Raw genomic sequence first — 27,743 nt, forward strand, 5'->3', positions numbered from 1 at the left:
TAATTACTCCTGTAAACTAGGTTGCGCCCAGTTTACATGGGGGAGACTATAGGCCTTCTAGGTGCTGGTGATTGGGCTGTTGTGTGCTTTTATCAGTGCCAGCAGCCAGGCACTGCTGCACACTGCCATTGATCGAGGGCTGCAGGGCTAGTGCTTATGCAATGTTGGTGATTGGACACTGCTGCATGTTATGTCAAGCGATTTAGGGTCCACTGTATAGTTGGGAGGCATTATGATGCCTTCAACTGGTCATCATTAGGTATGGTTTGCTGCATCAGTGTGCTATTATCTCAGGTTCCAACGTCCCTCATCCATCTAAATGAGAACCCTATTCAAAAACCTCAATTGTTTTGGCATCACTTGTATTCTGAAACAGTGAATTCTCCAATCGTAACCCTTTTTGGGATTCACTTTTAACCAGTTGAGCTCAAATTCCATTATTATGGTTTCCTCCTCAACTGGCACCTGTCACATACTTGGGGCACCCCAAATATGACAAATGGTTTGTGCACAGCAAAGTCCCACAAAAGAAAGTGACGGGTTAACACTGCTGCCTCAGCAACATATGCAAAGATGTGCAGGTTAGGTGGATTGGACATTCTGACTTGGCACTTAGTGCCAAGGATATGCAGGTTAGGTGGGGTTGTTTTGGGGGGGGGGGGGGGGGGGGGGGGGGGGGGGGGGGGGTAGAATGCTCTTTCAGAATGTCAGTGCAAACCTAGTGGGCCGAATGGCCTCCTTCTGCACTGTTGGGATTTCATAGACAGAAATGGCTAGCCGCCTTGTAATCTGTTTTGATGGGATTCATTGAGGAACAAATGTTGGCCAGGATATTAGAAGAATCTACCTAGTTTAAACCTTATCAGAAAGGCAGCATCTCTGAATGTGCAGCGCCATCTCAGTCCTGCAGCCTAGATGTATGTTCCAAATACCACGACAGTGAGTCTTAGTTCCTTACAAACTAATGTGGCCTAATATACAACAATAATTTGCACTTATTTAGTATCTTTGAAGTATTCCAAGCTTCTTCATGGGAATGTTATAAAATAACATGAGCCATGTAAGGAATTATTTGGGTTGGACATCAAGGTAGATATTTTAAAAGGATCTGACAGGAAGAAAAAGGGGTTGAAAGGAGGGGAATACAGAGCTTCAGGCCTTGGCTGCTGAATTCAGGCTGCCAATGGTGGCGTGTCCCACGCTGTGGCGTGGCCCACGCTGTGGCGTGGCCCACGCTGTGGCGTGTCCCAGGCTGTGGCGTGTCCCAGGCTGTGGCGTGTCCCAGGCTGTGGCGTGTCCCAGGCTGTGGCGTGTCCCAGGCTGTGGCGTGTCCCAGGCTGTGGCGTGTCCCAGGCTGTGGCGTGTCCCAGGCTGTGGCGTGTCCCAGGCTGTGGCGTGTCCCAGGCTGTGGCGTGTCCCAGGCTGTGGCGTGTCCCAGGCTGTGGCGTGTCCCAGGCTGTGGCGTGTCCCAGGCTGTGGCGTGTCCCAGGCTGTGGCGTGTCCCAGGCTGTGGCGTGTCCCAGGCTGTGGCGTGTCCCAGGCTGTGGCGTGTCCCAGGCTGTGGCGTGTCCCAGGCTGTGGCGTGTCCCAGGCTGTGGCGTGTCCCAGGCTGTGGCGTGTCCCAGGCTGTGGCGTGTCCCAGGCTGTGGCGTGTCCCAGGCTGTGGCGTGTCCCAGGCTGTGGCGTGTCCCAGGCTGTGGCGTGTCCCAGGCTGTGGCGTGTCCCAGGCTGTGGCGTGTCCCAGGCTGTGGCGTGTCCCAGGCTGTGGCGTGTCCCAGGCTGTGGCGTGTCCCAGGCTGTGGCGTGTCCCAGGCTGTGGCGTGTCCCAGGCTGTGGCGTGTCCCAGGCTGTGGCGTGTCCCAGGCTGTGGCGTGTCCCAGGCTGTGGCGTGTCCCAGGCTGTGGCGTGTCCCAGGCTGTGGCGTGTCCCAGGCTGTGGCGTGTCCCAGGCTGTGGCGTGTCCCAGGCTGTGGCGTGTCCCAGGCTGTGGCGTGTCCCAGGCTGTGGCGTGTCCCAGGCTGTGGCGTGTCCCAGGCTGTGGCGTGTCCAGGCTGTGGCGTGTCCCAGGCTGTGGCGTGTCCCAGGCTGTGGCGTGTCCCAGGCTGTGGCGTGTCCCAGGCTGTGGCGTGTCCCAGGCTGTGGCGTGTCCCAGGCTGTGGCGTGTCCCAGGCTGTGGCGTGTCCCAGGCTGTGGCGTGTCCCAGGCTGTGGCGTGTCCCAGGCTGTGGCGTGTCCCAGGCTGTGGCGTGTCCCAGGCTGTGGCGTGTCCCAGGCTGTGGCGTGTCCCAGGCTGTGGCGTGTCCCAGGCTGTGGCGTGTCCCAGGCTGTGGCGTGTCCCAGGCTGTGGCGTGTCCCGGGCTGTGGCGTGTCCCGGGCTGTGGCGTGTCCCGGGCTGTGGCGTGTCCCGGGCTGTGGCGTGTCCCGGGCTGTGGCGTGTCCCGGGCTGTGGCGTGTCCCGGGCTGTGGCGTGTCCCGGGCTGTGGCGTGTCCCGGGCTGTGGCGTGTCCCGGGCTGTGGCGTGTCCCGGGCTGTGGCGTGTCCCGGGCTGTGGCGTGTCCCGGGCTGTGGCGTGTCCCGGGCTGTGGCGTGTCCCGGGCTGTGGCGTGTCCCGGGCTGTGGCGTGTCCCGGGCTGTGGCGTGTCCCGGGCTGTGGCGTGTCCCGGGCTGTGGCGTGTCCCGGGCTGTGGCGTGTCCCGGGCTGTGGCGTGTCCCGGGCTGTGGCGTGTCCCGGGCTGTGGCGTGTCCCGGGCTGTGGCGTGTCCCGGGCTGTGGCGTGTCCCGGGCTGTGGCGTGTCCCGGGCTGTGGCGTGTCCCGGGCTGTGGCGTGTCCCGGGCTGTGGCGTGTCCCAGGCTGTGGCGTGTCCCAGGCTGTGGGCTCTGAATACTCAGGCCCGAATTTGAGGAGCACGGGTATCTCGGAGAGTTAAAAGGCTGAAAGATTTGCAAACAAGGATGTGGAGTTTAAAATTGGGGTGTTGCTTTACCAGGAGTGCAGGACTGATGAGTGAATCATTGGGACTATAGAGGTTAATGGCAAAGAAAGAGTTATTTCGTCTGTGCCAACATCTTGTTGGTGATGTTTTTCCCACGTGCCTGTTGGCCTTGTCATTATCATCACATAGCAAGCCCTCGGTTTCAGCCAGTACGTTTAGGGTTGTACTTGTTAAAAAGGCTAGGTTCAGAGCGAAGAGCAGAGAATTGTGTCTGCTTTTGTGAATCTCCAAGTAATTAACTGAAGAATGAGACTGAAAAGCCTGGTTTATACCCTGCTCTATTCGCCAGAAATGCTGCATTTTATATAAATATTCATACACGGGAAATGATTCTATATTAGCAGATCAATCCAAACAAAATCTCATCCCTTCCGATATTCCATGATGGATCCTCACGTGATTTATGGTACGCTATGTATGTGACTGTCTACGTTGAAACCCTGGCAAACTTACTTGAGCATTAAATTTATACAGTGCCTTTTGCAACCTCTGGACATCCCAAATGGGATAAAGCCACCAAAGTACTTTTGAAATGTACAGTAAGAAGTCTTCCAACAGGTTTGTTTCAAACGCTCCGAAAGCGAGTGTTTGAAACAAACCTATTCGACTTTAACCTGGTGTTGGAAGACTTATTACTGTGCTCACCCCAGTCCAACGCCAGCATCTCCACATCATTTTGAAATGTAGTCACTGTTATAGTATAGGAAGCTCAGCAGCCAATTTGTGCGCAAATGGTATAATGGATCGAAGTAAAGCTGCAGGCGATTGAATTTGAATGATTTCAGGTTTACCTGGGTAGAACCTGGAAGGCTATCCAAGAGTCGGTTGGAATAATTAAATCTAGAGGTTTAAAAAAAGGTATGGTTGTGAATTTTAACAGCTGATGAACTGAGGATGGGGCAGTCAGATAATGTTCCAAATGAGCAAGTAGGCAGTGTTAACAATGGTGTGCATAAGTGTTCAGAGGCTTATCTCGAAGTCAAAATAACAAGTTTGCAAACGGACCGATTTAGCCTTAGCTTTGGTTTTTAACGAAGAGAAGTATTGATTGCAGATTTGTAGGTGAGAGGCACAATATCTGAAGAGCGAACCGTTAACAATATTAACTAAGAGGAGAACCAGGAAGGAAAACTGGGCTGTCAGAAGTTCAGCGGGAATAAGGTCAAGGGAGCAGGAGATATCTTTTCATGACAAGTTGAGTTTAGAGGGACCATGAGGAGAAATAGGAGAGGAACCGGAGAAAGATTTGAGTTCACGACTAGGCAGTGGGGAAAATGTGGCTTGGTGGGCTAGGGGAAGAGATGGAAGTAGCAGATTAGATGGTCTCATTCTTCATGCTAAAGAAGCCTTTAGGTTCCTCACATTTGTTGCTGAAGGTGGAGTGGTGGATTTACGCAGATGGTTTGCATTAGAGAAACAATGCGGTAGATGAGGGAGGACCTGCTGGTGCTTTTGTGTGGTTCAGCCAGATCTAACAGTAAACTGCTAAATCAGCTGTCCACCATATCTGTTCAATCTGCATCCCTTGGACTTAAAGGTGAGGTGATGAGGGCTGTACTAAGACAATGGCCAGAATGAAAGTAATGGTTTTAATGGGAACTAGAACATCAAAGTATGATTGAGTAGATGTGTAGCTGCAGAAATGTCATAACGAATGGAGGGCCAAAGATTAGATAGTTGGGATTTTGAATGTACAATTAAAGGTGAACGAGTAGAGAGTTTAATCCAGGGAGGACGCAGAATTAAGTTGGGGGACAGAGGACGTGAGTGGAGCGCAATACAAGGAAGTGATCAGATGCAAAATACCTGCTGGTGTTGCTGTTACATTTCAGGATTTTGCCATATTTGCAACAGATAAGATTTGGAAATGCATTATATTCAAATGGTGTGTTTTTAATTTAAAGTAGATTGAAACTGCTTTAAAATTCTCCTTGTTACATAAGGCAGTAAAATTTATATGAAGATCAACCAGACATTGACCAAGGAGAATGGATAATTCATTCATTTTCTAAATCCTAAAATGATCCACAACTCTGGTGCGGTTGAGATCATCTTATTCATTTCAGCCCAATGTGAGGCACATGTCAGGGTCCCATTCTTTGGAGGGGAGGGGTGGGGTTGCAAGGTACCCTGACCTGTTGACCAGTGTTCTGAATTACTGAGCAGTTGTCTGTAAAATTCAGGACGTGAGATGCAGGGCCCACTTGTAGGATTGACCAGCACTGCTGAACCCAAGAAAATAACTGAGGCAGGCCTGAAACTTCTAACAGCAGCATTAGAAACTCGTGTAAACTAAACTTTTGTTACTGGATTTAACAGGCTGGCTTGTGACTCTTGTCACAGATCAACACCATAAACTAATGGAGACTAGCTCTATTTGAAAAGTTAACACTCGCAGAATAGGCCAAATTAAGTCTTATGCTCTATGGCCTGGAAGTGCTTAATGCGACAGTAATAGAGGTAACTTTATCGTAACCTATGCTTTGCCTGACTTGTAAGTGCTTGATGGGTGGAGTAGAGGGAACTTTTACTTGGCAACAAAAACTTGACCTGAGAGGTTTGATGCTGTTAAGGATCTGAAATTCTCCAGGGTGTCATCCCCTGTCAATTAAAACAAGCCAAAGAACATCTGTAGAATTGAACCCTTCAAGCTGTCTTAGACAATAAAACATGGGCGAAATTCTCCGGTGACCGCCGCGATGCCCGGGACCCGGCGCCAAAAACGGTGCTGATGATTCCGGCGACGGGCCCCACGAAACATCCCGTATTCTCCGGGCCCAAATGAGCCAGCAGCGGCGTTACGCCTTTCACGTCGGCGTCACCCGCTGCGGAAGTCGCGCATCTGTAGACGTCCGGCGACGTAATCAACGCCTCCCGGCGTGCCTACACAAAAGAGGCCCCCTCACCCCCTGCAAGAACACCAAACATGGCCATCCGACGCGCAGCCCCGAGGTTCCAGGACCGCGACCTCGAGGCACTTCTGGACACTGTTGAGGAGAGGAGGGAGGGCCTGTACCCTGGACATGGCCGCAGGGTCCCCCCACGCCTCAGCCGGCGCCTGTGGAGGGAGGTGGCAGAGGCCGTCAGCGCTGTCGCTTTGACCCCGAGGACAGGCACCCAGTGCCACAAGAAGATCAACGACCTCGTCAGGGCAGCCAGGGTGAGTCCCCGTCCCCATGACCTTGACCCCCCTTTCCCTGCACCTTCCCCTGCCCTTGACCTTGACACTGCCCTTGACCACACCCTGACCCCCTTACCCTGCCCTTGACCTTCACCTGACCTTGACCCCCTTACCTTGACCTTCACCCTGCCCTGGACCCTCGCCCTGCCCTGGACCCTCGCCCTGCCCTGGACCCTCGCCCTGCCCTGGACCCTCGCCCTGCCCTGGACCCTCGCCCTGCCCTGGCCCTCGCCCTGCCCTGGCCCTCGCCCTGCCCTGGCCCTCGCCCTGCCCTGGCCCTCGCCCTGCCCTGGCCCTCGCCCTGCCCTGGCCCTCGCCCTGCCCTGGCCCTCGCCCTGCCCTGGCCCTCGCCCTGCCCTGGCCCTCGCCCTGCCCTGGCCCTCGCCCTGCCCTGGACCCTCGCCCTGCCCTGGACCCTCGCCCTGCCCTGGACCCTCGCCCTGCCCTGGACCCTCGCCCTGCCCTGGACCCTCGCCCTGCCCTGGGCGTTGCCCTTGACCCTAATTTGGTCACTAACCCTAAGCCTAATGTGTTGGGACCTCTGCCAGGGGCTCAGGGGTGGTGACTCATCTGGACCGCCCTGAGGACATTGTGCAGATACTTCCTGCACTGCTGCCCAGTCCTTGGAGTGGGGCCCGTGGCGCTTCACCTCTGCCACCTGTGCCTAGGCCCATTTGACATCGGCGGGTGGCAGTCTCCTTCCCAGTCCAGGGACCAGGGTGTCTCAACTCTCCTGCATGGCATTCAGCATTGTCTCGAGCTCCACAGCTGCGAACGTCGGTGCCACTCTTTGTGTGTGTGGGGAGAGGAGTGCTTATATGCAGCTCAAACCTGTCAAGCTCTCGAGTGCCAATCCGGACAGCAGCAAGTTCAATGTTGGCTTTGGTTAGAATTGTACTAGTTCCACTAGGCACCGGTGCTGGCCCATTGCACTTCCTGAAAGCCTCTGGCACTGCTATAGGGACAGTAGAGCACCACCAAGTCAGTCCCAGCATCTGCTCTTAGTCTCCAGAACGAAGAATTCAGCCCAATTTATATTAATGACAAGGGAAATAAATGCACTTTTGCCATAATTGTGGACGACACACAAATAGGTGTGATGGCACAAGTCTACAGAGGAATATGGACAAATGAAGTGAGTTGGCAAAAACCTGGCAGACGGAATATAATTTAGGAAAATGTGAGGTTATGCACTATGGTAGGAAGAATAAAGGAGCTGAATATTATTTACAAGGAGAAAGAGTGCAGAAAGCTGCAGTACCGTTGGATTTGGGGGTCTCCAAGCATAAATTACAAAAAGCTAGCATGCAGTTCACTAGATATTTAGGAAGGCAAATGGCATATTGGTCACCTGTCTAACACTGTTGTTTTTACCTCTGCCACCCACCGGCCCCCCCCACAGGACAAGTGTTCACACAACAGGGAGTGTCACAGGATTGTAGGGGACATTGCTGATGAGAGACCGCTGTCCGTCCATGAGGAAAGGGCCCTGGTACTGGCAGGCGGACCTGAGGACCGGGAGGTTGCCGATGCAGAGGTCGGGGGCCTGCTAACAAGTGAGCCACCCACGTCCCTTCTCCCCCTCCTATATCCCCCACTCCCTCATATCCCCTCTCCCCATAGCCCCCGATCACCGTCTGCGTGTCTAACCATGTATTCTGTATTGTGTTTTGCAGGACCAAATGTCGAGGCACCCGTCCCCGCAGCTGCCGACCGTCCGCAGGATTCCCCAGGGCGGCCACGGGAGAGGGAGAGACCCAGCCCCTCTGGCCTGCGACGCCTCCAGGCCCCCCCAAGGTGGGAGAGATATGGAGCAACACGGAGACGACGCCCGCGTTTCATGCGGGTTCCGCGACGCAGGTGTCTGACACGCAGCCAGAGACCCCCGTCGCAGCTGAGCCAGGACACCCCTACCCACGACAGCCCTGCGCAGGACAGCATAATGGAGGACAGCCCAACCCAGGACACTGCCACCCATGAGACAGGACAAAACCGTCACACAGAGCGGACAGGTGGAGACGAGGCCCCACCTCAGGGGACCATGGACTCGGACTCTGACAATGCGCACAACACAACGCCACTGCTGTCTCCAACACCCTCCACCATCACAGAGACACTCACCCCGGCTGGGGACTTTAGTGATGAGGCTTCTGGTTCACTCACTGGTGCGCACAACACTGTCGTACCGGTACAGCAGGTGGAGGTAGGAGCAGCAGAGGGGCCGGGAGGTCGGAGGGCATCCTGGCCCAAGCAAACATCTGCAGCCCAGACGGGTCCCGGGTTCCTGGAGTTACCACACCCATCCATAGACCCGATGCAGTCACCAAACCTGGAACGAAGGAAGAGGATGATGGCTAGCTTGCAGCGGCTGCAGACGCAGGTGGAGGAGTCCACCTACATCCAGGAGCTGGGAGTGGTGCCGGTCATGCGTGCCACCCAGGCCGAAACCGCACGGATGGCGTCCGCGGTGGAGGCAATGGGTGCAACGGTGTCAGACATGGGCAGCAGTATGCAAGGCCTGGGGCTTTCCGTGCAGGCGGCATCCGTGGCCCAGGACATGGCTTCCCTCTCACAGGAAGCCATGAGGCAGAGCCAGCGGCAGATGGCAGAGGCGCTCAACACTGTGGCCCAGTCTCAGCAGGCAACGGCCCAGTCTCAGCAGGCCATGGCGCAGTCTCTGCAGGCAATCGCCCAGTCTCAGCAAGCCATCGCTGAGGGCATCGGTGCCATTGCCCATGTGCTCGCCGGCGTTGCCAAAACCGGGATGGCCAACTCCCTGAGCTCCATGGCTGCAAACGTGAAGACCCTTGTCGATACCAGCACGGGCCTCCAGGACTGGCAGCGCCAGGTGTCGGGGGAGCGTCGGATGGCCGGTCCGTTCGAACCCTCGACCAATGTAGAGGCCCTGGGGCCATCGGGCACCCCGAGGGAAGAGGAGGTGCTGGGCTCCGTCCCGGGTCCCCCTGTAGGGGAGGTCCCGGAACACCGCGGCACTTCGGACTCCCCCTCTTCCGTCCCAGGTGCATCTGGTGGGCAGCGGGTAGGACAGGCAGGCAGCTTGCCATCCCAGTCGCCCGAGCTGCAGCCTGGCCCATCTAGGCCGGGCCGCCCCAGGGAATGTCCGCCAAAGGGATCCCGAGTCACAGGGCAGGAATCGCAGGAGTCCACCTCCAGTCCTGCTGTACCGTCTAGGGAACCACTTAGACGTAGTCAAAGGGCCCGTAAGACCAAACAAATAGACACTTAGTAAGTTGGCACGGGTGAAGGGCACAGATGAGTTTTAGGGGCTAGGGCACATGTATGGACAGTTTGTTATTAAAATCACTTTCACACCTACAGAAGCTGCCTTTGTGTTCTGTCCGAAGCGTGCGGGGGTGTCATGTAGGTTGTGTCGTAGTCAATATTTTCCCCGCTTTAGACTGTGATAGAAAGATTCAAACAAGGTTCGTTATGTAAGTAAAACTAAGCTTTATTTACGAAATACAACTGCTAGCTGTATGGCTGAGACTTGGAGTCGGAAGGCAGTCAAGTACAAACTGCTGGTTCCCTTCCAAGTCTGCAATATCACAAAAGAATAAGGCGATTTTTATACATTATAGGATCAAGATAACATGAATACAGCTTGGTCAGGAATTTGATCAAAAGTAAAACATAATTAATAATCATTACAATGGCGTCACCTTGCTGGCCTTTAGAGGACTCGGGGTCTCATATCATTATCTTGTCTTTTGGTACATGTTTAAGAAATGGAGCAAACTTGTTTCTGGTACCGAAAGAGTTCACGTTTTTAGCTTATCGTATGTATTTAGACTGCTCTGGTCTTATGACGAACGAGCTTTATCCGAGTTTAGAGTCAGCCAGTTCTCGAGTCAAGTTGACCGTGGCTGCTTGTATTTGTGCCTTAGGTTATGCAAAGTCAGTTTAAATTTAATTGTACCAAGAAAACTTGACTAGTTTTCCCATCATGCCATTATTTGCTTCGCACAATACCACACTCCTCCCTTTTATCAGATCATGACAACTAGCTAAATAGATATATCTATGATTCGTTTGAAAATGAATTTACGCAAGCAGGGAAGCAATCCTATCCCTAGTAGCATTAGTCGTAGTAGAATAAAGGCCTTTAAGATCCAATCAAATAATCCATCACCCAACCACCCTAGCCACCCTAGGGTTATAGTCGTGAAATTCACTGCCAATCTCTTGAATTTGAGCAGCCGTCTCTTAATATGGTCGGCTAGGTTAGTGATATTTTCAGAGCCATCTGGAATGCAAGTACAGCACTCTTGGCCTATGATAGCGCACGTTCCTCCCAGCGAGGCTAACAGATAATCCAAAGCCAGTCGATTTTGTAATGTCACGGTCCGGACAGCCACTAGCTCAGCTGAGACCTCGGCCAGTGGCTGTCCAGTGTCCCTGGCTTCTGTTGCCGTTACGTTTGCCAGATGTTCCAATGCTGAGGCCATGTAGATCAGTTCGTTGGATGCCTTGCCCGTTCCATACAAGGGAAAGGCCATCATAAGGAACTGTTCCATTTTAGAAATAGTTCTTTTTGCTCGCGAGGGGGAGTGCTTAAGGGTGGGTCGGTGATGCATTTGGGGTATGACATATCCCAAAAAGCAGGATCCTGTCCAATCAATGGGAAGCCACGGATATGCTTTAGTGCCGCATATGAAATAGGTTCCATTGTAGGCTGTAAAATCAACAGCTGATGTCATCCAGGGATTGTATTGGTAGGTTGCACCTACTTTGCCCATTAACTTTCCTTTCCCTGATATATTAAAACATATGGAACCTTGAACATTATACGAGTAGATAGTGAGGGAGGGTGGAGTCAGGGCATGATTATAGGTAGGTTGATATGAAGCTGAAAATTTAGTCATGTCATAGCCAGCAGATCTCCAAATTTTCATATTCCCCCTATCTCCCCTGATCCCTGTTTGATTTTGTCGTAAAATCCATTCAACTGTCTGCGATATGAAAGGGGAGAGATTGGAGAGGTATTCCTTCCCTCGAATGGATGGGGATGTGGGTATAAACCCAACACTTGCTTATATTCAATTTTTTGGCATAAAGATATGACAGATGTAAATAGGTATTGGAAGGCAGGTCTTGTTTAGTTCTTTTTTTTTTACTACCGAGTGGCCATTAAGGCTAAATAGTCCAGAAAGTCCAAAAATTATACTGAAGATCTTCATCCTGTGTTCTCGTCTGGGTTGGAGACTATCTTCTTGCAATCGGATAGATGTATCCAACTGGCACGTCCTTCAAATTTGACCAAAGTTGGTGTCGTCAGTAGTACGAGGAAGGGTCCGCTCCAGCGTTGTCCTACTTTCTTTCTGTCCCAGTTTTTCACCAACATGTGGTCTCCGTGTTTGACCGCTGGATATTGAGGGACGGCTGTCCCTGTCGTTACTGGGAGATGTACCTGTTTTACCTGTGAGTGGAGAAACTTCAAAGAAAGTGTTAATTGCTTCAAATAGTTCTGTATTTGTTCCCCCATCACATGGAGGTCTTCTCCCTCTAGGGGTTTTTCATGGGCATCCCAGGGAGTCCTCATTGGCCGACCATAGACTATCTCTGCAGCTGACAGTCCGGTCCGCGAATGGGGAGTCACTCGCATTTGAAACAGTGCCAAGGGTAATACTTTTAGTCAATTTAACCCAGTTTCTTCAGTTAATTTAGATAATTTTTCTTTTAAAGTCCCGTTGGCTCTTTCCACAATTCCTGCTGCCTCCGGGTGATACGCGCAGTGCAGTTGCTGTTTAATTACAAGTGCTTCGCACAATTCAGTATTGATCCGAGCTACAAAATGTGGTCCATTGTCTGAGCTCACCATTTTGGGTACCCCAAAATGAGGAATGACTTCTGTTAACACCAACTTCACTACTGTATGTGCCGTACAATTAGTGGTGGGGAAGGCTTTAATCCATTTACTAAACACATCGATTATTACTAAACAATATTTATAGCACTGTGCTTTTGGCAATTCGATAAAATAAAGCTGTATACAAGCGAAAGGACCATCTGGCAAGGGAGTGGTTCCTGGAGGGCATTTAATACCTTTACCCTTATTATGTTTCATGCAAATGACGCATTGATCCAGCCGCGTTTGCGCTGCTGTATTCAATCTGGGTGCCACCAAGTTTTTAGGAGTAGCTGTACCACTCCCTCCTTGCCAAGATGGGTACAAAAATGCAAATAATCAACAAGTACCGGCAATAAAGAATTCGGAATACAAACTTGACCAACTGGAGTAAGCCAGAGGTCTCGTCTCAAGGAGTGTGAACACACCATTGACTTCCATAGTGTTCGCTCAGAATCAGAGGCGTCCCTCTGTAAATTTTGAACTTCAGCTATCTCTGGCATGCCCTTCGTCCTTAATGCAGGTACCTGGTTTAGAGCCTGATTAGCCCCACTGGGAACAATTAAAGAGGTTGATGAAGCTGCAGTTTTAGCAGCTGAATCAGCACGGGCATTTCCTAATTGAACAGGAGTGTCACCCTTCGTGTGCGTAACACATTTAATAACTGCCAATTGACTGGGAAGCTGCATAGCATCGAGGAGATTTTTAACCCAAAGAGCATTTTGAATGGGAGTTCCCGCAGAGGTGAGAAAACCTCGCTGTTGCCAGAGGCGGCCAAAATCATGGGTCACGCCAAAGGCATACCTAGAATCAGTGTAAACATTAGTACTTTTGTCTGTGGCCAAAATACATGCTCGAGTAAGGGCGAATAGCTCGGCTTTTTGTGCAGAGACAGGGTCTGGAAGGCTGCTGCTTCCTACACGTCAGTGTCGGTTACCACGGCATATCCCGACTGTGAGACGCCAAATGGGGAAATAGAGGAACTGCCATCAACATTAAAAAATTAGATCTGGATTATCAATAGGCCTGTCTGTTAAATCTGGGCGAGGCGCGGTAAGGAAGTGATTCCGAAGCAAACAATAGTGTGGTGGGTCCCCAAGGTTATTGGGGGGCTGTTCGAGGAACACAGCAGGATTTAAGGTTGAACAATAATGAAAAGAGAGGTAGGGGTTTTGCAATAGTGAAACCTCATAGCGGCTCAATCGCGTTTGAGTCAGATGCTGGGTTTGCTGAGACGTTAGGAGAGCCACAATAGAGCGCGAAGTATGCACTTGTACTGGCTGGTGAAGCGTCAGATTAGAGGCTGCCTGCGCTAACAAATGGACAGCCGTAAGAATTTGGGTGCAGGGAGGTAGACCGCAAGCTACAGGATCTAATTTCGTAGAATAGTAGGTGACCGGGCAACGCCGGTCACCGTGTTCTTGTGTAAGAACACCAGTGGCACATTTATCAAGAACATTAACGTGCAGCTGAAAAGGTCTGTCATACATAGGTCGTCCTAGTGCTGTGGCGGTAGCCAGGGCATTTTTTCAGAGTAATAAAAGATTGCTTTGCTGAATCAGGTAGTTCAAACTTAAGAGGAGCATTTTGAGAGGAGTACGGAGTTAATCCTTTAGTATGCACAGTAACATTCGGAATCCATTGTCTGCAAAAGTTCACTAATCCTAAAAAGGCTCGCACCTGCTTGGGCGATGTAGGAAATCGGGTCTGCAGTATAGGAGTAATGCGTTCCTGAGTAAGGGAGTGATCAGTAGCACTTATTAGGACACCCAAAAATTTGACCTGTCGTTGGCCTTTATGAACTTTAGCGGGCAGGATCACATATCCCCATGAATGGAGACGGATGAGCAGGTAAACGGTGTCACGCTGGTTAGCGATGAAATCAGGGCTGGCAAGGAGTAAGTCATCAACATATTGAATGATGGTGGAGCCACCAGGAGGTGCTAATGTTGCTAACTGGGAGTGCAATGCCTGTGAGAAAAGGGTCGGAGATGAATGAAGCCCTGTGGGAGCCTAGTCCAAGTGTATTGCTTTCCCTTAAATGTAAAGGCAAACAAATACTGTGATTCAGGGGCGAGGGGTATCGCAAAAAAGGCATATTTGTAAATCAACAAGTGTGAAAATAGTCACTTCCGCTGGGACATTACTAAGGATTGTCGCCGGGTTTGGGACAATAGGATGTAAGGGTTCCACTATCTGATTAATACACCGGAGGTCTTGGACCAAACGCCATTCGGATGGTCTTCCTACCTTAGGAACTGGAAGAATCGGGGTATTACAGGGTGATTGGCATGGTATCAAAATTCCCTGTTGAAGGAACGATTGAATCATGACCGAGACTCCTTCAGCCTCGGGGCGCAAAGGGTACTGTGAAATTGAGGGCAAGGGCATATCAGGTTTGACTCTAATAACAACGGGAGGGACATTAGTGAGACCAACTTTGTGTTTGGAGGCTGCCCATAAATCTGCGGGTAGTTCAGAAGTCGTAGATCGGGTTGAATGATGGTGGTGCAGTGTGCCAATGAGGACAAATGGGCGTTTAAAATATTCTAAAGTGCCTGCGGGTAGGGTTTGACTTCCATTAAGGAAAGGATCAGCTTGTCCTTTTAGTGCAGCTGCCAGAAATCCCAAGGACTTGGCACTGTAGCCTTCATTGACAGAAAGGGTCACGTGGGGTGACACAAGTCTCGACTAACGCCATAGACTGTTGGGTAAATCGACAAGAAAGGCAGACCCTTCTTTTCCCTTAGCGAGGCCAACAAAGAAAACGGATTGTAGAGAACCGATGGCGTCTTGGTAAATGCTCTCCAAATCAGGCTAGCATCCTGTATGATCGTAGCAAAGAGTGACATGTGGATTGGGAATATCTAAGGGAGGTGAAAAGTGTGAGGGATCAAAATCAATCGACCACCACTGTGGAGTAGTGAATAGGGGGAAATTCCGAAGCTGGGCCTGCGGGATAGGTGATATGGTAATGCCGTTATCAAGGCTTGGGTCACTATATTCTCTCATCTGGACTCTTATCGGGTGTTTTAATAGCTGTGCCCAAGTGTCATTAATCTTTTGTAAGTCTTCCTGCAGTTTTTAGATTTTTATTTGTTTTAAATAGTGGTACTCAGGGTTAACGTTAGCTGCCAGCATAGAACAGCGAGCAATCAGGCGCAGGCTCAGAAGTTATTAAATTCTGCAGCTGGTGACCTTGGATTTGAGACAGTTCTATAAACATTCCATTATCAATGCACTTGTATTACCGCTCCGAATTTGCAGTGTCTGTCTGCCTAATAGGGTCAGGTGTCGCTAGTTGAGATACATCCTTCCTGGGAGAGGGCTATGAGTAGTCAATTTTCAATGTTTGCTATTTAATCAGTTTTTTGTGGAAAGAGACATTACTGGATGTTTATTATTTTTTTTATTTCAAATGAACTGAACCACCGCCGAGTCTATCTGGACGGCCTGAAACGATCTGAAGTTATTTTAGACAAGAATCCATTGTTAAATTCCTAACTTTAATCTTGTATTGACTTTGCTCCCCTTTTTTCATTTTGGGAGATTTGTCATCCTCAGATATTCCTGAACAAAAACTAATGGAGTGTTTTAGCCCCTTTCTGATCAAGGTGGATACCCTAACTTGGTTCTTTTCCCATATGCGCATTCCGTTTTCAAGACCTGTCAATTCTATACCCAATTTTAATTCTTTATCCTGCCAGCTGGCTAACAAGGAGGCATCCTTCAATTTTGGACAATATTCCCTCCATAGGACAACTAACGTTTTAGCAGTTGACCCCCTATTATTTTCCCAAATCACTTGTTGAGCTTTTATGACTGTTGATAGGTCTTTAGTTCCCCCCAGTATTGTTCTCACAGCGTTTGCAGTGCGCTGCCATTTTCAAAAGTTGTATCTAAAGTTTTACCCATTGCACCCGTTGTCTGATGCCAGATGGTTCTTCCGATTACAATTTTAACAATTGATTAAGGAAATTATGTGTGTGATGGTTTATGTCAGGATCCGCACGCTTTTTTCCCTGTTTGTGTTAAACAGAGTTACCCCCATCTGCAAGAGATTACAATTTAAATCACGGATTAATCGCGCTCCGTACAAACCAATTAACAGCTCGAAGGTGACACCGTAAAGATTCTATGTCACCCGCCTTACAAAGTTAACGGGAACCTTTTATCCCGAAGGTTTCAGGTAATAACAAGGACCATGTTGGCATCGATATCTCTTTACCTCTTTCAAATAATCACAGCTTGAAACATAACCTTTAAAGTCAAAGTCTGAAAAATGAAATATGAATTCTTTCCCTCTCTCTCTTATCTATCTCTCTCCCTCTCTACGTAACTCTATCTGTCTTTGGAATTCTTGTCGCTCTTTATCTGCCTACCTCTCCATCTCTGCCTCTCCCTGACTCGCTCTCTTTCGCTCTCTCAACTTTCGCTGTCTCTAACAGTTCCTGTCTCTGTCCCTGGCTCGCTCTCTCTCCTTCAATCCCTTCCTCTGTCTCTCTTTCTCTCTCTTGGATTCAGCCCTTGTCCTTGGGGACAAATTTTGAACAAAAATTTTTCATTCTCCTTCGAAAACTTTATCTGTGTTATTCCATTTAAGTCAATTTGCACTGATTAATTTTAGAGGCATTAGCTATTCTTAGAGACGTATTTCTTTGTTTGTCAATTCAGAAAAGACCATCTGTCTGCTGAAATGGTTAATGTTTCCTGCAGAATCTAAGGGGCGGAGAACTTGGCGTGATGCCATTTACGTCTTTTCACGCAATCTAAAAACTTATTCATATTTTAATTACTCTTATTTGTAAAGTTACTTTCTTTTAAACTGATATAGTGTGAACTGAACAACTTTGAAAAAGCTTGGGAACATTTGCAAGAGGAATTATGAATGTTTTGCCATTAGTTTAAAAACAATCCGAGTATGCGTTTTGTTGTCCTTCAGAAGAACCACTTGTTATCATAATAAGGCCAGTACAACATTCCAAGCAGTAGTTAGTTTACATCATCTGATCTACTAAATTTTGTTCAAAAGCAATGTTAAAATTCAGTCATTATTCCCAGCATGCTTCTAAATTGGTAACTCATAATTCACTTCCATAATTCCCTTATTGTGGATCTTTTAATCAACACCTTTTAGTCAATTATCATGTCTTCCGTAGAGAAGGGTTGTTCGATATTTATGGCTTGCGTCTGTGATCGAGTGCGTGTCGCTAAGGGGGACACGTTAGCGGGAGTTTCATTGGTAATGGGATCAGAAGTGGGAGTATAGACGTGGGACAGTGGAATTGTAGGATCGGGGAGGATGAGTGTGGGGTCCAGGGTTGAAATCCTCTTCCTCTTCCGTATTGCCTGAATAGGGGAACATGGGCATGCCAGAGCAACTGGGAGGATCCTCCTTTCCTATAATCTTGTAGGCCAGCCCTACTTTCCTGCCAACAGGAGGTTTGTTATTGCCAGATTGCTTTTTTAGTGTTTTGACTGTTTTCTATCCCAAAGCTCACATTACAATTTTAAAGTCTCCCAATCTTTCGCTTTACCGTTCACAAACTCATTAATCCCGTTTGCGGATGTTATCTCTCAAACTCATTAATAGTGATTGTTCGTTGCGTTAAGTGGACTGTTTTTTTCCACTGTAAAATTAAACATTCAATTTGAAGCCGCCATTTTTTTTTTCCAGATTGCTTTTTTTTTCTGCATCAATGCTATTGTCAAAGTTCCAAGATCCCTGTGTAACCTAGTGGCCAGATATCGTTACCTAATTTATTGTTTAAAGCAGCGCTGCAGACAGTCTACGTTCATGAGAAGGGTTTTCTAAACACATGAAAAATAGAGGGGAATTGCCCCTAGTTTTGTCTAAAGTTTGTCCCATAATGTCAGTAAAATATGCACCTGGCAAAAAAAATGCTCAAAAAAAATTTCTGGTACCAAATCAAATTGGAGGGTCCTTGACCCCAAAAATAATTACTGACAGGGTCCCTGACCCCAAAAATAATTACTGATGGGGTCCCTGACCCCAAATAACATTACTGACAGGGTCCCTGACCCCAAAACTTAATCAAAGGGTCCCTGACCCAAATTTATTGACAGCCTGTATAAATCTGATCCGGATGGAAAACGAGATCAAAAAGATCCCTGACCTCACGTAAACAACAATCGGGTCCCTGACCCTAAAACACTTTACTCACAGTCAAATTTAGATTCGAGAACCGTCACCTGTTTAGTTACTTCCGTCAGGGATGAGGCGTCGCAGCACAGAACCGAGAGAGAGACCAAGGTTAATCTTACCTTTTGCCGGCCGTGGCTTTGATCACTTTTTCTCAGTCCCTCGTGGAAGATCACTTCAGGATACTGGATTTTTTCTTGCAGCGCCAAATGTCGTAGTCAATATTTTCCTCGCTTCTGGACTGTGATAGAAAGATTCAAACAAGGTTTGTTATGTAAGCAAAACTAAGCTTTATTTATGAACTACAACTGCTAGCTGTATGGCTGAGACTTGGAGTCGGAAGGCAGTCAAGAACAAACTGCTGGTTCCCTTCCAAGTCTGCAATATCACAAAAGAATGAGGCGATTTTTATACATTATAGGATCAAGATAACATGAATACAGCTTGGTCAGGAATTTGATCAAAAGTAAAACATAATTAATAATCATTACAATGGCGTCACCTTGCTGACCTTTAGAGGACTCGGGGTCTCATATCATTATCTTGTCTTTTGGTACATGTTTAAGAAATGGAGCAAACTTGTTTATGGTACCGAAGGAGACACGTTTTTAGCTTATCATATGTATTTGGACTGCTCTGGTCTTATGACGAATGAGCTTTATCCGAGTTTAGAGTCGGCCAGTTCTCGGGTCAAGTTGACCTTGGCTGCTTGTATTTGTGCCTTAGGTTATGCAAAGTCAGTTTAAATTTAATTGTACCAAGAAAACTTGACTAGTTTTCCCATCATGCCATTATTTGCTTCGCACAATACCGCAGTTGAGCGCCAGTGTGTGAGGGGGGGTCTGATGTCGGCCTCAGGTGTGTGTGCCCCCCCTTCCACCTGGCCCGCCCTCTGAGGATGGGACCGCGCGCTGCAGTGTGACGGCCGCATGCAGGGATGGTCGGGGTGGATGGTGGTACTGTGGCCATGGGTCAGACATTGTCCAACGATGTGGAGCCAGGAGCTCATCGCAGAGCGTGTTGTCATCATTCTCCATGGTCTTCAATAGACACGCTTCCACCGGAGACCGTGTGAACCCGGCTTATTGTGCCGCAGGTGGATGTGCAATGGAGGGGTGTTGTGCATTCAGGTGGGGTGGGGGTGGTTTGGGAGGTGTTAGGGTGTTGGTGCTGGGTAGGTGAGGGAGGTGTTAGGGTGTTGGTGATGGGGGGGGGGGAGGGGTGAGGGTGGTTGGATGTTTCCAAGGTGTGCAGTATGTGGCCATACTCGCCGATTCATGCCCCTAGTCAGTGAACCGGGTGGCTATCAGCCTGTCCCGTGCTCGTTGGCCCAGACAGTAATGGTGGGCAGCCACCCACCCATGTCCAGCCCGTCTGCCCTGACCATTGCCCCCATCTCCCTCATCTGGGGAGGTCTGCGCCTCTTCCTCCTGATCCTCCACTGCCCCCTCCTCTGGCTGCGGCACATCACCCCTCTGCTGGGCGATGTTGTGCAGGACACAACACACCACAATGATGTGACCGACCCTATCTGGCGGGTACTGGAGGACCCCCCCAGAGATGTCCAGGCACCTGAATCGCGACTTCAGGACCCCAAAGCACCTCTCAATTATACCCCTGGTCGCTGCATGGGCATCGTTGTAGCTGTTGTCCGTGTTACTCTGTGGCCTCCGCATAGGCGTCATCAGCCACGACCACAACGGGTAACCCCTGTCGCCCAGCAACCAGTCCCTCAGCCAGGTGTGGCGTCCCTCGAACATTCCAGTGAAGTACGACCGCGACAACACGTATGAGTCATGAACACTTATCGGGTACCGGGCGCAGACGTGCATGATAATCATGCGGTGGTCGCAGACCACCTGGGTGTTCATAGAATATGTCCCCTTCCTGTTGGTGAAGACGGCCCTGTTGTCTGCAGGTGGCAGCACGGCAACGTGCATACCATCGATCACCCCCTGGACCATGGGAAAACCAGCCATGGCAGAGAAGCCCACGGCCCGGGCATCCTGGTTTGCCTGGTCCATGGGGAACCGGATGTAGTGGTCCGCAGTGGCATATAGGGCGTCTGTCACTGCCCGGATGCACTAGTGCACCGATGCCTGTGAGATGCCGGACAGGTCCCCACTTGGCGCCTGGAATGACCCCGTGGCATAAAAGTTGACGGCCACAGTAACCTTGACAGACACGGGGGAGGGTGTCCTCCCCAGTGCCACGCGGTGCCAGGTGTGCCAGCAGGTTGCAGATGTGTGCCACGGTTTCAGGGTTCATCCGGAGTCTCCTGCATTCCTGGTCTGTAAGGTCCTGGAACGATGACCGGGGCCGGTAGACACGGGGCCTCCTCGGGCGTCTCCGTCGCTGAGGCGCCACAATGTCCTCCACCCTCTCCTCGTGCTCCTCCTCGTCTTGTTGGGCGGGTGGCCCTCCAGCATGGGCACCTGCCCCTCTGCGGCATGCCCCTCTGCGGCAGCCTGCCTGCCACGCTCCCCCTCCTCCTGCTCCTCCAGGTCGACATGTACAATAGCGGTTGCCGCCATGGCGGCCAACAGCAGAAAACATGATTGCCTTGGCGGGGGGGCGGGTGGAGGAACGACAACATGTCATCATTGCCCTTATTCCCCCCCCCCCCCCCCCCCCCAGCCCACAGGCACTCTCTGAGTTTGTGATTTCTCTCTCTCTCTCTCCCCCCCCCCCCACCCCACCCCACCGGCACTCGCAGTTTGACTTCTCCCCCCCCCCCCCCACTGGCACTCGCATCTTGTGATTTCTCTCTCCCTCTTCCCCCCCCCCCCCCCCCCCCCCCCCCCCCCCACTGGCACTCGCATCTTGTGATTTCTCTCTCCCTCTTCCCCCAACCCACCGGCACTCGCAGTTTGTGATTTCTCTCCTCTTTCCCCCCCCCCCCACCGGCACTCGCAGTTTATGATTTCTCTCTTTCTCTCCCCCCCCAACCCACCGGCACTCGCTGTTTGTGATTTCTCTCTTTCCCCCCCCCCCAACCCACCGGCACTCGTAGTTTGCGATTTCTCGTTTCTCCCCCCCCCCCCCCCCCCCCCCCCCCCCCCCACCCACTGGCACTCGCAGTTTGTGACTTCTCTCTTTCTCCCCCCCACCCCCAAACCCACCGGCACTCACAGTTTGTGATTTCTCTCTTCCCCCCCCCCAACCCACCGGCACTCGCAGTTTGTGATTTATCTCTCCCTCGCTCCCCCCCCCCCCCCCCCAACCCACAGGCACTTGCAGTTTGTGATTTATCTCTCCCTCTTCCCCCCCCAACCCACCGGCACTGGCAGTTTGTGATTTCTCTCTCCCTCCACCCTCCCCCAAACCCACAGGCACTCGCATTTTGTGATTTATCTCTCCCTCACCCCCCCCCCCAACCCACAGGCACTCGCAGTTTGTGATTTCTCTCTCCCTCCCCCAAACCCACAGGCACTCGCATTTTGTGATTTCTCTCTCCCTCCCCCCCCAACCCACCGGCACTCGCAGTTTGTGATTTCTCTCTCTCTCTCTCTCTCTCTCTCTCTCTTCCCCCCCCCCCCCCAACCCACCGGCACTCGCAGTTTGTGATTTCTCTCTCTTCCCCCCCTCCCCCCCCCAAACCCACCAGCACTCGCAGTTTGTGACTTCTCTCCCCCTCTCCGCCCCCGCACCCACCTCCACGATGAACGGCGTCAACCATCAGCACTGGTTGACGCCGTTAAATACCTGTTGTGATTAACGCCAACGTGACCCGTGGCCACATCGGCGGGACTTCGGCCCATACAGGCCGGAGAATAACGGCTGCACAGAAACCCGAGCCTCCCGCCAGCCCCCGCCATTCTCCGACTCGAGATTGGCGACACGCCGACTTTTTTGCGGGTGGGAGAATTCTGGACATGGCGGGGGCGGGATTTTCGGCGGCCCCGGGCAATTCTCCAACGCTGCTGGGGGTCGGAGAATTTTGCCCCAGAGGAGCAGAATCAGGCTACTCGGCCCATCGAGTCTGCTCCATCATTCGATCATGGCTGATATTTTTCTATTCCTCGTTCTCTTGCCTTCTCCCCATAACTGCTGATCCCCTTATTAATCAAGAACCCATCTATCTCTGTCTTATAGACATTGTGGTTTGGCCTTCACAGCCTTCTGCGGCACCGGTTCACCACCCTCTGGCTGAAGAACTTCCTCCTCATCTCAGTTTTAAAGGACCGTCCCTTTAGTCTGAGATTGTGTCCTCTGGTTCCGACAAGTGGAAACATCCTCTCCATGTTCACTCTCTATCCAGGCCTCGCAGTATCCTGAAAGTTTCAATAAGATCCCCCCAGACCCCCACCCGATCCTTCTTTTTGTTACTTTGTCGTGGAGTGTATTGAAACACCATTATTGGCTCCTTTTTTCCCCTTCCAGTCTTGTACATTAGATCTGCAAAATATGTTATTTGGTATCCAGCCATGAGACTTGCAACTCTGAGAAAATGGGTGTTGGTGCAGTCAATGTTCAGGATGCAGTCTGCTACAAAAGATGTTTCCCTAATTGATTCTTAAGAGCCAGGTTGTGAATCGTATCTTTATGCTTGGGCAGCTTTTCAATTGGTTGTAGGCCTGCAAAACAAATGACTGGACTGCTTTCAAAGCATCATAGCCCCTCACTGTAACATTCTTGGGTGTACCAGGCCTGTTGTGTAGAATTCATTTATTGGCAGGGTGCTATTAATTTAAAACATGCTCCTTCCATTTATTTTCTTTCAGGCTGTGCCCTATAGGTGTTGTCTGTGTCTTTAAATTTAATCTTCCCTCTCAGGGCTTTAACCAAGAGGACCTGGATGGTGAAAAGGCTGCTCTCGAGACAGAGAGGAAGAAATTGGTTGCTGAAGAGTCTGACTCGGACAACGAAGTTCGAGGGAAAGGAAGAGAGTAAGTATAAAGCTTTGGCTTAAGAAGTTAATGCAGCACAACGAGGATCAGCTTCTTGTGCTGGGACGTGATGAATTTTACTTGAAGGACAGTTTGTGTCCTCACGTTTTCGAGTTTACTGTTTTTTAAAATCATTTTTTTTGCTGGTAAAAAGTGCTTAATTGCATGCCAGAGACCAGCACTCAGCCCACAGAAAGTTGTGAATCAACAGTAGGTTTAGTCCTTGTGAGATCGGCAAATATTGGAGAAGTCCGTTCTGTAACCTTCACTATTGCACGTTTGATGATGGTCATGCTCTTCTGGTAAAGAATTGCAGCTTCATCATCTGCCTTGGAAACATGAAAGTTTCTGCCAGTTAAGCGAGGTGCTGGTTGCCACCCCCACCCCCCCCCCCCCCCCCCCCCCCCCCCCACACCCCCCCCCCCCCACCCCCATTACATTTTAACCATTTTATCTAAATAAGGATTTATGTTAAATGGATACAAAGAGGAAATCTCTTGAATATTTATGAGTTTATTTCTATCACAGCTCCGATTTTGTGTCTGACTTTGAGGTGATGCTACAAAAGAAGAAAGATCTAAACCGGAAGCGGCGGCGGAATCGGGATGGTGGCACATTCATTAGTGATGCGGACGATGTAGTTAGTGCCATGATCACCAAAATGAATGAAGCTGCAGAGGTGGGTAACAATTGCACTTCAGTATTTACTGATAGCGGGGCCAAGCAGAGCTTGGGGAGAAGGTCAAAGGGCTTTGGGCGTCTGCAATGTCAGGGCAGAGGTTTGGAGGCAAGTCCAATCTGGTACTGACTGGAGTCTGAGCGATGTGACTGACGGAATTGGGACTCTTGAGAGTGAAAATTAGAGACACCTAAAGGATTTAGAATGGTAGATTCTTACAGAACGGAAGGAGGTCATTCAGCACATATTTCCCCTGCCAAATCCTTGAAAGCACCATGCAATTATGTCCGACAAGCTGGCTTTTCCCCTCGATTAATCCTGCAAATTCGTCCTCTTCAAGGACTTGTACAATTACCTTTTGAAATTTTGTGTGTGATCTATTTCATGAATCATAGAATTTGCAATGCAGAAGGAGGCTATTCGGCCCATCAAGTCTGCACTGGCCCTTGGAAAGAGCACCCTACCCAAGCCAACACTTCCACCCTACCCCCATAACCCCACCCAAACTTTTTGGACAGTAGGGGTAATTTAGATTTGCCAATCCACCTAACCACATCTTTTGACTATGGAGAAAATGGAACACCAGGAGGAAACCCATGCAGACACTGGAAAACGTGCAGACTCCGCATAGACAGTGACCTCAGCCGGAAATCGAACCTGGGAACCCTGAGCTATGAAGCAATTGTGCTAATCACTCTGCCACCGTGATGCCCCACCTCCTCTTTAGATAATGTATTCCAGACCTTAAAACCATTCCACTCAGTTCTTCCAAATTACTCACTCATAATTTTCAATACCTCTCCTAGGTATTTCCTTGAGCTTCTCTAAGAATACAAACAAGTTCAGCTTCTCCAATGTCTTCACATAACTGAAGTATCTTTTGCTCAGTGCCATACTAGTAAACATTGTTCCTTGTACGTGGTGCCCAGAATTGTACACAGTACTGTAGCTGAGAACCAGCGATTCATAGTCAACCAGCAATGACTTCCTGTTACTCTATTCAATGGACCTATTTAATGAAGCCACCACCTCTATGCTATCATAATTGCCTTATGAACGTAACCTTCCACATTCAAAGATTTCTGAGATGCATCCCAGGCCTCTCTGCTCTTGCACCTGCTCCCCCCTCCCCACCCCCTCACAGTAATACAATTTAAATTGTACTCCATCACTATATTGTTCCTCCCAATCATTCCAAATTTACCTACATTAAATTGCAAATATCTGCCCATTTCACCAGTTTATCATCTTGAAGTCATTTACAATCTCCTCACTATTATATTGCCAAGTTTGTATCATTCATGAACTTTAAACCCATGTTGAGGCCATTCATTTATAAAACAAATAAAGCAATGGCCCTAGTTCCAGCTCCTGGGAGAACCTATACTGCATCCTCAGTCAGACCTGCAGCAAGTGTCCTTCTTTCGGTGCCTTCACTTACAAAAGTGGTCATTGTATGTACAGTAAAGCAGATATTCCTGGATTGGCTCAATTTACCATGTTTCTTCTCTTTTGCCTTCAACTTAGATTGTGCCTAATTCTGGATCCATGTCAGTATAATTGGAATTCTTTCTGTTTGTTGGATCTCTCCATTCATTGTATTTCTGAGGTCCTTTTCCATCAAGGGATCCAAAAATCTTCTATATTGGCAGCCAGTACAGGGCATGGTGGTTGTTATAGGGCTGGAATGCCTGAGAGATTCCAGCCAAATTGGAAGGGGATTAATCAGGAAGACCCATGTACAGAATTCCTTCTCTATGGATAGCAGCTGCTAATATTTGAAATGCTGGGGTGGACAGATGGATAATGGCAGCTTATCATCATCTGATGTATTGGTGGAGTGAGATGCAGGGTTGTTCAGTGCAGTTCCAGACAATTGCCTATACGGAGGCCTTTGCCGAGCACCCAGCACCTCAGAGAAGCTGTATTCCTTGGGATAGAGCTGCACAGGCATTCAATCCCAGGGATTTGGTTTCTCTACTGCTGTGGTAAGGGTAAAGTCACCATAGTCCCAGCTGACCATAGGTTACTTTCTCCTTTGAGGGGGAGAGCTGACTGGTGGTGGTTTAACCTGAGGATCACCACACCTCAGGCAAGGGAAAAGGTTGAGAAGGCGAGGCCTTCATGAATAACCTCAGCCCCGGTACGAGAATTGAACCTGCGCTGCTGGCATTGCTCTGCATCACAAACAAGCTATCTAGATAACTGAGGAAAATATAATGGTTGAGGCATTCTTTGGAGCAAAAAAATGCTTCAGGGTGATATTAAGACAGCCGGATTATCCAGTTAGAGCTATTGGAGAGGTAATGTTTGAAGGAAACAAAGTGATAAGAGTTACTAATTTTTTGGAGTTGTTTTTAACCAGTAAAGGCATCAGGGTGGGGAGTGGTGTGGGGAGAAAAGGTGCCTGAACTGAGAGTGGGAGTAAGCAGGCTGGATACCCTGAGAATATTTTATTGATTTGGCAAGCTGACTGTAAATGGGCATCTGGTTTTGACAGTCTCAATCTCCTGGAAGTGCCTGAGCGAAGCAAATCCACATGTTGTTATTCAGCGGCCTTTATATGCTCTTTCCTACAGGAGGATAGGCAGCTCAATGGCCAGAAGAAGCCAGCCTTGAAGAAGCTGACCCTTCTCCCCACAGTGGTGATGCATTTGAAAAAGTAAGATGAGGTTTACCTCTGCTCCCCGTTTAATTTTCGGTATAACATGATGCTGAGCTTCCATCAGTAACCTCTGTATTAATGGGCATCCACTGGTATCAGATCTAAGCCGTCCAGATGGTGCGGTGGGGATGATGAGGCTGTATCTCTGATGTGCTGTGCAGTTAAATAGTCTACAGGTGCTCGCTGACGTTGTGCATCAAGGAAGGTAACTTGGATTAGGGAGACCAACTGAAGCTAACAAAGCCGAGCTCAATCAAGAGTTAGCATTTTAGGAGAGAAATTGTCACGCAAGATTAAAGACTGTAACTGAGCAGTAATATCATTGCCAATGCTTGATTATGCTAACATCGTTGCCAATGATTGATTTTGAGGCTGTCCAGTAAAAGCCTTTCAAAGTAGAAATTATTCCAATCAGTGCAGCTTCGAATTAAGATTGCAAACTCCCATATATATCTATTTATTTATGTGGAGATGAGCTCCTTAATGCCTGCAGTTAAATTTAAAATGATAAAAAAAGAACATTTGGTCATAATGAAAGGTCATAAAACCCTACATTCCCATTTTCCTTTGCAATATTCGCCATATCCCACGGGTACTGAATCAGTCTATAATTTGTGTACACGCGCAGTTTAACTTGAATTTTTGGTAGAAAAACGGAATTTAATTTTCCAAGTGACTCTTTTTTTAAAATTGTTCCCAGAATATGGCTGATATTGATGAGATGGCGTTTGTTGCCCATTTTTATTTTTGCACAGAGGTGATGGTGGGCCTTCTTCTCAGAGTAAGCCGGTTCTTTTAATTGTGCTGATGCACTGGATAAGGAATTCCAGATAGTAACAGTTTTCCTATTCATTTGTAGTATTGCTACTTATTAGGTTACAGGGAAAAGACTTGTACCTGTAAAAGTATCCTCTGTTTGTGAGAAATAACTGCTGGAGTTATGTTATATAGGAAAAGACGGAACTGCGTAAACAGCAACAAGTTTTAATGTAACACAAGTGAAGAAAACCCTCACTATGACAGAGCGCCAGTGCAATCTGAAATAACTTGTGTAATCCTTGTGTCGACAGTAGTCTGGAATCTGATCTTTTGAGCAGAAATCTTTGAGAATGATCATAATTAAATTGTCATGTTTCTGCTTCCTGGTGATGATGCTTTTCCCTATACACTTTTTCAGACAGGATTTAAAGGACACATTTATTGACAGTGGAGTCATGTCTGCTATTAAGGAATGGCTCACCCCATTGCCTGACAAGAGTCTGCCACATCTGAAGATCCGTGAGGAGCTTCTGAAGATACTTCAGGAGGT

At 49.3% G+C, this 27,743-nt stretch overlaps 1 protein-coding gene across 4 annotated transcripts in view; it reads left to right on the plus strand.

Annotated features, from left to right (window-relative positions):
• The window catches only part of LOC119975404 (protein IWS1 homolog A), a 73,711-nt gene that overhangs the window by 26,911 nt on the left and 19,057 nt on the right, over positions 1 to 27,743 (plus strand). For all 4 annotated transcript variants that reach the window (XM_038815012.1, XM_038815013.1, XM_038815014.1 and 1 more), the window contains 4 exons: positions 22,978 to 23,090; positions 23,619 to 23,769; positions 26,349 to 26,431; positions 27,612 to 27,741. In XM_038815012.1, coding sequence (XP_038670940.1) covers positions 22,978 to 23,090; positions 23,619 to 23,769; positions 26,349 to 26,431; positions 27,612 to 27,741 — 477 coding nt within the window. The remainder of the gene's footprint in view (positions 1 to 22,977; positions 23,091 to 23,618; positions 23,770 to 26,348; positions 26,432 to 27,611; positions 27,742 to 27,743) is intronic.

The sequence above is a fragment of the Scyliorhinus canicula genome, chromosome 13, assembly GCF_902713615.1.
Source record: "Scyliorhinus canicula chromosome 13, sScyCan1.1, whole genome shotgun sequence".
In the NCBI taxonomy this organism is placed as follows: Eukaryota; Metazoa; Chordata; class Chondrichthyes; order Carcharhiniformes; family Scyliorhinidae; genus Scyliorhinus; species Scyliorhinus canicula.